This window comes from Lacerta agilis, chromosome 10 (assembly GCF_009819535.1).
Source record: "Lacerta agilis isolate rLacAgi1 chromosome 10, rLacAgi1.pri, whole genome shotgun sequence".
NCBI lineage: Eukaryota > Metazoa > Chordata > Lepidosauria > Squamata > Lacertidae > Lacerta > Lacerta agilis.
Genome location: NC_046321.1, coordinates 32,654,311 through 32,666,788, shown reverse-complemented (window position 1 = coordinate 32,666,788; position 12,478 = coordinate 32,654,311). Strand labels below are relative to the sequence as shown.

Genomic DNA, 12,478 nt, shown 5'->3' with positions numbered 1-12,478 from the left:
TTTCTGCAGCAATCCAATGCTGTGGCTATGGGAGAAGCAAGATCTTCTTGAGGGTGTTAATACAGTCAGTTGCTCCATCATAGGATCAGATTGGATATATGGTAAATAAACCCTATATCATAAAGACATCATAGTCTCTGCTGTCCCTTGTTTCAAGGAAACCAAACCCTGGGTAAGTGCCTAGAACCTCTAGAACCTCACACCGCTCAGAGATTGGGGCTACGTGTAACACTATTTTCTGCAGCCAGGCACAGCTCCACATTCCCGTTTGTTGCCAGAAATCCCACAACCCAACATTTTGTCTCGTGTGTGTGTTTTTGTTCTGTGTTGGAGCATTACTTTCTATGATAAGTTACATGCTGAGCTTTGAGTTGGATTTGGGGGGGGGGGACGACGACTCCTTTTCAGACTTTTCAAGTAATCAAGTTGTTTTGTTTTGTGTGTGCATGTACTAAATTTCCATTTCCTAGCTAGCGTTAACTATCTGTGTAAGGACATATGCAAATGTATTCTTTCAGAAACATCTAATAATCAGGTTCTCTTGGTTACAAGTGCATACAATTTCAGCTTTCTGAATCATATGGAAATACTTTATCCATTTGGGGATATTCACATCTTCCATTTCAATGGGTTTATAAATATGCTATTTTCAGATTTGTGTTGGAATCACAGTGTTTTGTACTATATATGCATGCAAAACAACACCTTTCCAAGTTCTATGGGAAGTACTGTGACAATTTGGTATCACAGCAAGCAAGTTAGTGAGGCCCAACTCTTTAATACTAAGCAACTGAGGTTTCATTCAGCAAGCATAAGAATGTATCTGGCAGATACTGGAAATGTCCCTAAGGCTTGCTAGGAATTGTTGGCTGCATATACACCATGCATTTAAAGCCCACTCTCACCCACTCCGAAATAATCCTGGGAACTGTAATTTGTAAACAGTTCTGGGAACTGTAGCTCTGTGTGGAGTAAATGACAATTCCCAGGATTCTTTGGTGGAAGCAATCTGCTTTAAATGTACCAGTATGTTGTATATGCAACCATTGTTCTCTGGTATGAATCTGCCCTCCATTCCATCCTGGTTGCCTTCTAGTTTAACTTGGATTTTTTTTTTTTAATTAATTGCACAACTGCGGTTGGGTGTAGTTTTCAGTTGATGTGTATGTGCCCTTCCCCATACTGATGTGCAGGAGCCCAAGATGCATTGATTAAACTACAAAGCAAAAAGGAATAATGATGCAATCACACAATCCCATTATGATTCCTTTTTGTGCTGTCATTTATCAATGCACATCAGTAAGCGGTAAGGAAAACTATGCCAATCAATGCATACCCAACTGTCTGAACAAAGTCCAGAAATAAAGAAACAGATGAATGGATGGTATCTAACTTATCAGTGCTGTTCTAACAAGATCAGGTAATGCTGAAACCCCAAATCCAGGAACAAAATTGAATTGGTACAATATTGTAAGCATTCCTAATTACAGTATGTGAAAAAGCAACAGAACTCCCATAGCCCAACATTCTATTTCCTTAGTTATAAAAAATTTCCCAGTTAACAAGTGTTTCAAATAACTGTTCATTCACTGGAAGATGTAAGATATAAAGCAGGGTTGTTTTAATTTCAAAGGTTTTGTTTAAAGATTCTGCTATTAAAATGAATGTGTAATCATTAGATGAATGACAGTATTTGAGGCAATCAGATACCTTATAAAGTAAATAATTAAATTCACTATTTTGTATTTGTTAACATCCAGGAATCCACTATCTAGTTCTCATTAGAGTTCTCTTGATTCTCACAAACCTGGCCTTTTTGGTAGTTGTTAGAACTCAATTGAAAATGTGTGCTGCTGTTAAATCAAATCAATGACCAACAAATTTATCTTTGGCTGTATTCCCTATGAGTAAAAAAATAATCTGCACCTGCCAGTTTGACAGACATATGGCAGACGTATCAGTCAATGACCTAGTTTCCGTGTTTATGGAACTGTCATCATAATGGACAATTTGCAACATATCCAATGCTATACTTTTCAAATACGTATGCTAACCCAAATATATTCTGGAGGTGCAGAAGATTTGCTTCTTTTGTAGACAGGCATTTTGTTCAGTTCGCAAAAAATGTATCTTAAAGAGGTATGGTGCTGCTGTTCCAGTAGTTTAAGACCATTAGAATGAATGCAGCTTCACTTGTTCCAATCCTGCTACCCAAATATTTTGCTGTCCTCTTCAGTTGTTAGATCAGGACTGTTCCTACAACTCTCAGTACTTAACATTAGGAAATGAACTGAATGCTGTAGTCTGATGTAAAATAAACCCATCATTTAATTTTCCTTGATTTTAGCATTATTTTAAGCATGAATATCTGTGAAGAACTGTTGTAGCTAGAACTGAGAATCCATCGTTCTATGCACTAAACCAAGTAGAAGTATTTTCCTATTCAATAAAATATTCCTGAATACTGAATTGGCTCCACACATTCAAGCTGGTCATTGGCTTTACTCACCAGGAAGGGTTATATAATCTTCCTGTGCTGGCTGGGATTTTGCCTGGGCGATTGTTGCTAGTGTTCTTTTAATTGCCTCCAGTTCTTGGTTTGTTTGGTGGTTCTGGCATGCTCTTTGGCAACTGCCCATGGCTCACCTGTGACAACTGTCTATGGCTTTACTTATCAGAAATCAAAAAGTTATTGCATAATAATTTTAATAATAACTGTGCTGTTTTGTATAGAAGGTATAAAGCTATGACATTTATGCATGATGTGGTCATTAACTTAATCACTAGGTACATTTTTGTAAGTGTCTTTGTTACAAATTATAAGAGGAAGATTTACAGTGAACTGAGATGTCGAACAAAACTCTAGAATAAAAAATCAACATAAAATGGTGTCTTTTCAGTAGTACATTCTTTCTTTAAAGTCTTGTAACAAAAATCACAAGCATTTAGAAACATAAGAAGCTGCCTATGAAAACTGACTGGCAATGGGTCTCCCGAATTTCAGACAGGAGTCTCTCCAGTCATACCTGGAGATGGTGATTGAACCTGGGATCTTCTGCATGCAAAGCAAGTGCTCTACCACTGAGCTACAGCTCTTCCTCCTATCTTTTTGTCTAATATAGCTGCTCCACCACAAGCATCACCAAAGCAAGTCCACACAAGTGTGGCAGAATTATCTAGCTCTAATGCAAGCAGCTCTCTTGCACTAGACTACTAGACAAACAGACTGCTCTTGCCATTCTCTCTGGGAAATTGCCTAGTGCAAGGAAGTGAAGGCTTGCCTTCAGTATAGGCTGAGTGAATTCCACCCTATTGCTTTAAGAGATCTGCTGCCTGGAAACTTCCCAGTGCAGCACAACTTAAGTTTAATTCAAATCTTCTTTCAATCCATAGGAAAAAAATACCTTTTACCACCTCTATCAACCATGGAATAATTTTGATTCCCCCATCCTCTTTCTCATTGTTGCCTAGCCTTTTGTTTTAGCATTTCACAGTCCAGCCAAAATCTCTGCCATACTGTAGGCTAAGGTGTCATAAGAGAGACTGTATACTTTGCTTGTTTTATTTATTATTTCTCCACCAATCAACAACAAATCCACTAAGGCATTGAACCAAAAGTGCTTTTTTAATTAATATTGATTGGGGGCAGGATTCTTGTCAAGTGCTCCTTAAGAAGGGTTTCAGTCATCTGCTAAAAGCTCCTGTTGCTCAGTCCTAGCTCCTGCCAACCTAGCAGTTTGAAAGCATTCAAAGTGCAAGTAGATAAATAGGTACCGCTCTGGCCGGAAGGTAAACAACGTTTCTGTGTGCTGCTCTGGTTTCTCCAGAAGCAGCTGTCATGCTGGCCACATGACCCAGAAAAACTGTCTGAGGACAAACGTTGGCTCCCTCAGCCAGTAAAGCAAGATGAGCGCTGCAACCCCAGAGTCATTCGCGAATGGACTTAATTGTTAGGGGTCCTTTACCTTTATCTTTACCACTGTATTATTATTATTAACTGAATTTGTATACTGCCCTTCATCCGAAGATCACAGAGCAGTTCACAACATCAAAATACAAAATGAAAAGACAAAATATATAATAAAAGAAAAGAAATCATTAACACACACACCCTCCCACAAGCACATTAGAAAGGCCATAGAATGTTAATCAGCCAAAGGCCTGGTTACAGAAAAACATTTTTGCCTGGAGCCTAAATATATGTAATGAAGGTGCCCAGCAAGCCTCCCTGGGGAGAGCATTACACAAATGGGGATCCACCACAGAAAAGGCCCATTCTAATAGACCCGCCCTCTGGGCTTCTCATGGAGGAAGCACTTGATGATGGTTGTGGGATCTGGGTTGGTTTGTTTGAAGCATGAAGGAAAGATACTTAAGAGAGCAGTGCAATACTTACCTTGCTCCTAGACCAGGGATACACTGCCACCATATTGGTAGACCAGCCACTCTATCCTAGTGTTCTCAGCCCAGGAAAGAAGGTAAAAACATATTGTTGCATAGCACCCCAATCTCCAAGCATTGCAGGATTCCAGGGGTTCCAGGTGCTTACCTGTCATGACCTGGCAGGACAATGGGGATGAGGATGTAGCCACAACTAGTACACAGCAGGGCAAGGTGGGGATGGAGAAAGAGAGGATGGGGGCATGTATGTACTCACAGGGCAACAGAGGATGACGAAGGGATGGGGGTCTGCAGAGGAATCAAAGAAGCAGGACCCATCACCAGACGGCCCCCCATCTCCACAAACACGGTGGACTCTGAGGTGTAGAGAGCTGTGGGAGGTATGCTCTAGGAGGCTGAGGCAAGCAAGGGCCCACAGCCCAGCACTCTAGCTGGCCAGGTAGGGTTTGTTAGCTCTGGGAGGTTGTGATTCCTCAGCTGGAGTAGGCTCAGGACAAATGAGGTTCACATGCCTCATTAAGCCCAGATGCTGCAATCAAGATTCAAGTGATAAAAGGGAAGCAGAGCTGAGGTGCTTGAAAAGAAAAAGCTATCTGTTCAGGCCTTTCTTTTTTTCTTTGGTGCCTGCTCCAAGTCACAGTTCTGCAGCTTACCCAGTCCCCCACCCTTGGCTTGCTAGAAGATGATGAATTTCTAGCATGTTTAAGGTAGGATACAAGCCTCAGTACCACAGCCGCATTACCCAAAGGCCTTGCTCATGCTTTCCCTTGTCCCACTGCAGCACAAAGCAGCTTTCACAAAGTTATCAGAATGATTCCTAAAATGATATAAAAGTTCCTATCAAACACAAGCATGTAAAAAGCACAAATCGACAGCATTTCAAAACACACACACGAACATAATGCCAAACCTTGCAGGAAGGATCCCTGCAGCAAATAAGCAAACAGTCCCAAAATGCACAAACCCTCACCCCTTGCAGTTGCTTGCATGGCTCTTTGCCTTGGAGTTTCAGAAAGTTCTCAGTTCAAGTAGATTGACAGCTGCTTTGGGGCTCAGATCACAAGTGGAACTCTTCAATTTGTCTTTGGTCTTCCCTTTGGTTGTAGATCAGAGGCTCCAAACTCAAACTCCAGTCCCAAAGCAGTCCCTGTAGTTGCATACTGGGCCTCAATACACAACTACATAAGATTTCCCACTGACACACTGGGGGTCCCCTCCATCTATTTTCCTCTTGCCGCATCTGGGTAAGTCCACTTCATTCCGTCCCAAACTGAAAATCAAAGTTCTGCCACAAGTCCTTATCTGGAAGCACCACCTTCAGGATCAGCTGGCCCAGTTCAGTCAAGTTGGCAGCCAGGAATTCCCCATCTCTCAAACACTTCATGGTCCAAAGCAAAGGCAGGCAACCCTTCAAGTGGCTCTTGCCCCCAAAACTCATGGGAACCTGGGTGACCCTCACTGCTGGGGCCTATGTTAGGGCTGCACCCATTATAAGGACTGGTTCCCCACCCTGCAAGGCTATCTTGGGGCACCCAAGGGACAATGTCATTGGATGGTTTTATCTCGTCCAATTCAGCAGGCACTGGCTGCTACTCTGGTGCATGCACACACGTATCTAACTTTCCCACATTTTTCTCTACTGCCATTCCTCAGGCACTTGCTGATCCTTCTGCATTGTTCACACACACCTCCCAATTCCTCCTGTTGCACTTCTTCTGGCATCTCTTCAGGCACTGTTTCTTCTTGCTCATGCATGCACACATCTTGCATCACCGCTGGTACACATGGAATGAAGAGATCCATAAGCAGCATCTCTTCACCTCCATCTTGCAGTTCGTCTCCTCTGGAGCACTTTCCTCCTTCACTGGCCTTTCCTCCTGCATCCATTCTTCTACAGCAGGCTCCCAGGGAGTGGAGAACTCATCAGCCAGGGCTCTCACCTCCAAGGAAGCATCTCACCCACTCTGCTTGCAGCTGGTCTATTTTATCAAACCACTGGCTCTGCTGCTGACTTTGTCACTTCTTCATTTGTTTTTTTTTTTTAAAGGATTTTTATTATTTTACCATAAAACAAAACAAAAACAACATTAAACATACATAAACACAATAAAAACATAATACACAATCAACAATATAAAACACAACAATACCATACAAAAAAGAAAACTTATACAAACCTTACCAAACACTTATCTTTGTTTCTCAACTTATTTTTAACTTCTTGGGGGGACTTCCCCTGGTCCCTCCTCTGTCTTCAAAAACATATATACTCTTTAGGTAGCTTCATTTCTTTTCCCATTAACTTATGCTCAATATCCTAATGCTCTTTAAATTTATTTAAACCAATATATTTCTTAACTTGTATTCTATATCTTAAAACCTTCTTATACAAATAGATCTATCACATCAAAATTTCTTCTAAACCATTATAACTAACCTTAAACTTCTAAAAGCCGACTCTTTTATGTATTTCTGCTCAGATATTCAAACATTCAGTTTAACATGCTTAACTAAATAGTCCTTAAATTTCTTCCAATCTTGCGACACCTTCTCCTCCCTCTGGTCTCGGATTCTGGCGGTCAGATCTGCGAGCTCCATATACTCCATCAGCTTCGTCTGCCATTCTTCAATTGTCGGTAGCTCTTCACCCTTCCAAGTTCTTGCCAATAAAATTCTAGCCGCTGTCGTGGCATACATAAAGAATACTCTATCCTGACTGGGTATCTCGTCACTTCTTCATTTGGTCAAGCTGCTTGCTCCACTGTTGCTCCATTCTCTCAAGCTGTTCAAGGAGTGTTGCTATTCCTCCCTCCATCATGACTTGGGCACACCTTGCTCACAGGCCTTCCCTGAGGAAACATGAATCCTACTACTGACACCAGTGTCACACACCACCCCAATCTCTGAGCGGTGTGAGATTCCAGGGGTTCCAGTATCCAGTTTCCTTCATGATGTGGGACAAGAGAGACAGTGGTATCTTTATGATAGATGGTTTATTTACACATATACGCAACCTGAGCTTATGATGGAGGGGTTCACAGCATTAATACCCCAAAAGGGTCTTGCTTCTTCCATAGCTACAGCTTTCAATTCCTGCAGAAATCAGGCATGGCTCTGACTGCCTTCCAAACCTGCTGCTTTGCTTCCAGCTTCTTGCTTACACACAGAGAGAACTCTCGACTTTGTCTTTGTAACTATCAGGTCGTTGAGGGAAGAAGGCCCACCCATTTGTATTTTGGCACAGAGCCACTTCCTTTGTTACTTTAATGCCCCATATTCAGAGGGCCATTACCTCACCAGGAAGGTAGCCTGGCTATTCAAGAATTGAATATGTGCTGGATCCAGGAATTAGATTTGACTATCTCTAGTTGTGAACCAGGAGACAGGAGTTCAGGTCCCTCCAGGAGGAATATGGCTCCATTTACCTTTGGAATGCCTGGCAATAAAATAAAAAAAAATGAATGTCACCCCCCCCCCCAGTCTCATTCTGAGGCCAGAACCTAGTTGGGTGTGTGCATGGAATCATTACCTACTGCTCCCTAACAGCATAGAAACTACACGTGTGTCCTTTATAGCCACATAGCATTTATTTAACAGCATCCGGGGTGGTGATCTAGAAAGGGAAAAGTACATGGGTGAGGCTGCCAACCAGTTACTGCAGCAAGACTCCTCTTTGGAAAGTAGCTCAAAATACATCAAAGTAGTGTGTACAGAGTCCTTTTTGGGACCAGCACCATGGTGCACCTGCTATCTAACATGGAGCCTGTGATGGTACAGGAGCCTAGCATGTTAACAATCCCACAGATGAATAGCCATAAACATCCTTGTCACAGCTGCTGGTCATGGGGTGCACCTCCCTCCTGGCCAGAATGAAGTGGGGTATGGGATGGATTCTGTACCAGTAAGTGACCTGCAGAGAGCAAGGGGAGACACAAAAAGAAAGCAACAAGCAAAGGTCAGTGGTTATAGCACAAAGTCCCTGAAACTGAATATACTGTAGGTGTTTGTGAGGCAGTGAGAGAAGCAAGGAAGTGGCAATAACAATGCATGTGGCAGGGCTTCAGAAGAACCATCTTACTGACACTGGCATCACTGATGCTTACCTGGACAAGGCTGGGATAGTGCAGTGGTTCTGCTGGTGCAACCACACAGCCCCAAGCTTGCTGTGACCCTGGCCAGGTAGCAATGCCAGTGTTTGGACATGGTGCTACCTCAGTACTCTGACAGTGCTAATTTCTCAGCCTCTCGCCCACCGACAGAGACTGCTGTGACTGTGTGCATACATCTCCCTTTGAGGTTACAGGGAAACACCAGGGCTTTTTTCAAGTGGAACTCACAGGAACTCAGTTTGGGCACCTCTTAGGTGGGTGCCATTGCCATAGCACTGGGAAACACTAGTGGCTGTTTGTTTCCCTCCATGCCTTTGGGATGTGACTCTGCAAAGTAAAAGTGTTTGGCCAGCAATTGCAATGATTGGAGTGCCAGACCACTGCCAAAGCAGAACTTAACTGAGTGTTTCCCTGTATGTGGGAAACACCGTTCACTGATGTTGTGGGGAGAGAAGCAGAGAGAGCATGGCAGTTCAGACAAGATCCCATATTCATGTGTAGCAAAGGTGGTGGGTGGGAGAAAGAAGACAGTTGCAGCAATTATACATCACAGCATGTTTCTGCTTGTTACTTACCTGTGTGGAGTGCTTTCTCCATGCATCTCCAGGGGTTGGGGTGCAGTTTGGCATTCAGTGTCTGGAGTCCTGAGATGAGGAACCTGTAAGGTTCTAGGCAGAAGAGTGTTATCAATGGGCTCACATTCCCATAACTGTTCTGGAAATGCGTTGTTTTGTGCCCCCTTTGTGTGCAAAGTACCTTTCTTCCATAGTTTCCTACTTCCAGAATTTGCGCCCACCCCACCCCAGCTTGTGAGCTCTAAGATATACAGTATGAAGTCAGAGATATATACCCCTTTGCCACTTGCTCAGTCATCTGATGAACAAAGAGGCCTTGCATATGTAGATCCAAGGCTGCCTCTGCGGATTAGGATTAGTATCCTTCCGTAAACCAATAAACAGTTGGCAAGGATGAGAAGACTCTGATTCCACTGACTGGATTTCCTTTTGCCTTTAAAGTATTGTTTCAGGAACAAAGAAGGTATTTAAGTATTTTTAAAAGCTGTAATTTGTTAACTTTCAGAATCAATTTGCTCTGAATGTTTTTCCCCTGAATGTTCAAGTCTGCTGATGTTTAAGACATAATGTGCTTTAATGTACTCCTTTGTTTTTTCTTAATTCAGATATAAAAATAAACACTAAAAAGTACAATAGAAAAAATATTACTCAACCAATATTGTATTGTGAAGTAAAGAATTGAATAAAATACCTGAGTAAGACTAGGAAAGCCAAGATTCCTGCATCCATTACAAGGTGTCAGTGCTTCCCACAAACCTGTAGGCCCACAACTGTTTTCACCTCCATCTTCTTCATCCTCTTCGGTTGGTAACAGGTTTGTTGAGGATGATTTCTGAAGATGAAAGAGTAGCATTTCAAAAATTAAGTGTATTGTATATTTTATGAAATAAATAAATAAGTCTACTGAAATAGACCACAGTTCAATTTGCATATACTGTGCCAACATCAATGAATCTTCAAATGGAACTACAGGAAGCTATACTTTAAATGACTGTGACATAAATATTATTTGGAATTCATTCTGATGATTCAGATTTTAAAATATTGTAACCTGTTCCACAGAGTGAAGTATGGAATTGTTTTCAAATGGCATGTTGAAAAGCACATTCAGCAGTTCTTACTCAGTCTTTGAATGTGACTAACATAGAATTGACCAACTGTAATCGACTTAAAGCCACTTAGTTCTGTGCTTGATGGTTAGCAAAGTGTTTGTTAATAAACTATCAGTAGATTATTGTTAATTTTATTAGTAAACTATGCAACAGTGTCCTTCCTTATCTTTAGAAAGCTTCAAACCATGCCTGAGATGAAAGTTCATTTTTTTTTACTTTGCATCTACATTTTGATGCCACTTTTGTGACATAACTTCATAACTAAATTAGCATTGTATAAATTGAGCAAAAATGTCTACAGACAACCAATTTGCCACCCATTCTTGAATTTATAAATATTCCCCAACACTTTTCAAGGAGCTCAACATTAGTAGCAAGGTTACCATTTTCTAGCTTGCAGGAGTAATAAACTCAGAAAAAGAAGTCAAGTCATTGGTAATGATAAATCCTCTCAGCACATTCCTAAGGGAAAAAAACAGTGCTAAGTTGTCCTCCCTTCCTGCATTCTTAGATACTCCCCATAAAGGTTTGCTGGTCCTCTTTCCTCCAAACCATTCCAAACGAAAGTACTTCCCGCTGTGGCTGCAAGAAGGATACTAGTACTTTTTAGCTTTATTGATAAGTAGAGAGAGATGTAATAGCAATAACTTGGGGTTTTAAGGATATAAAAGGAGATAAGTGGATTGCCACAGAAAGGGCTTAGCAGGAAGTGGGAAGGTGACAGTTGGGGAACCTTTTAGGTCAAATGTTTAATTGCATCAAGTTGATACAGTATGTCCTTCTTAGATATAGCCAGCAGTCTCATGGTCCCTATAATTCCCTGCTCCCCCTGCAAGGCTGCTGTGGATCTAGGCAACCAGGGTGGAGCATGAGAGTTTGTCAGCAATAAGGTAAGTGGAAAAAAGGAGGCTCTTGCAAGCAGAGGAAGAAGGAAAAGACATTTGAGAGCACCAAGGAGCGTTTCTTCCTTCACCTCTCCTTTTTCCTTTTCCCCCTTTAGTTTTATTTCACCAAAAGGCAGATAAAAGAAGAGGAAGTCATGTGTATACTTTCCAAACCATTCAAATTGCTTACAGCAAAATTTCCAGATGCAGCAAGCATATTCTACTTCCTATGAAGTGTTGCCCTGGGATAAATGTGGGAAAGGATTTTTCCAAAGAGAGAGGCTGAGAGTGGAGCACCTGCAGGCAATGGGTCCTCCATCCCATCAGGAGCCAGAGCAGACTCAGCAGATGCCTGCACCTTAGCATCCAGCACAGGTGATGACCCTTCAGTCTCATGCCCTAGCCCTGGCTCTGCTGGTTCTGGAGGTGGGGAATCCTGTGCAGGCTGGGATCCCTCAGATTCAGCATCCGAGTTCGAATCCCAGGCCATCACAGGTCTCTTCATTAGGTAACAGTTTGAATCTGAATTTGCTATACACAATTATTTTAAACTGTTAAGCCCTCTTTAGTGTTTTGGCAGAAATAAAAATGGATAATGAATGAATGAATGAATGAATGAATGAATGAAAAGATTGCTATCCTACCTTTCGTCCTAGGAACTTGAGGTGACTAAATAAATAAGATACCATATGACTGACCAAGATTAAATGTACAATTTATATTTCTCGTTTAAATACACTGGGTATATTTTAATGTATTTTTGGATTTTAAAAATAATTGCTTATCTGTGATGTATTTGTAAATTAAATTTCAATGCATTTCTTAATGTGCTACTTGATCAAATTATTTTGACAGTGAAATGGTACTACATTATGTGTTGCCATAGAAACAAGCACTCTTGCACAAATGATTAGAATGGCAGGGTGAACTTTGCAGGATTCGGAGTTTGAAGGATTTAGTACATTGTTCATACAAACAAGCACATTAAGATTATATGTCCCTGGTCGTTAGAGATGTGTGTCAGATTCACCATCTATCTACATTTCTACAATTAGATCCAATCTTTCTTCTTTTAAAACAGTTAATCTTATAGGACATTTTAAACACTATGCCAAAGCAGTGGCATTACTATTGGGGGAATTATGTATGAAATTGGTAAAGGTTATCTTTCTCTCGTATCAGTATGATCACCACAATAAAAATGTGGCCATTTGAATTTTTTAAAAATCCCACTTCTATCCAAACATTCTGAGAATTTCCTCTCTCTGGAAGTTAGTGTGGCAGGGAGTGGAGAATGTCTAGCTTGGCCTTATTTAAAATAGAACTTTCATGCACACGTACCTGGAAATAAATTTTAAAATCTTACTTTTAAATATACATGTATAGAATTACACTGT

General features: G+C 41.2%; 1 protein-coding gene across 7 annotated transcripts in view; it reads right to left on the bottom strand.

Annotated features, from left to right (window-relative positions):
* ANKS1B (ankyrin repeat and sterile alpha motif domain containing 1B) overlaps positions 1-12,478 on the bottom strand; it is a 336,209-nt gene that overhangs the window by 259,143 nt on the left and 64,588 nt on the right. For all 7 annotated transcript variants that reach the window (XM_033163008.1, XM_033163011.1, XM_033163012.1 and 4 more), the window contains one exon: positions 9,777-9,917. In XM_033163008.1, the coding sequence (XP_033018899.1) occupies positions 9,777-9,917 (141 nt within the window). The remainder of the gene's footprint in view (positions 1-9,776; positions 9,918-12,478) is intronic.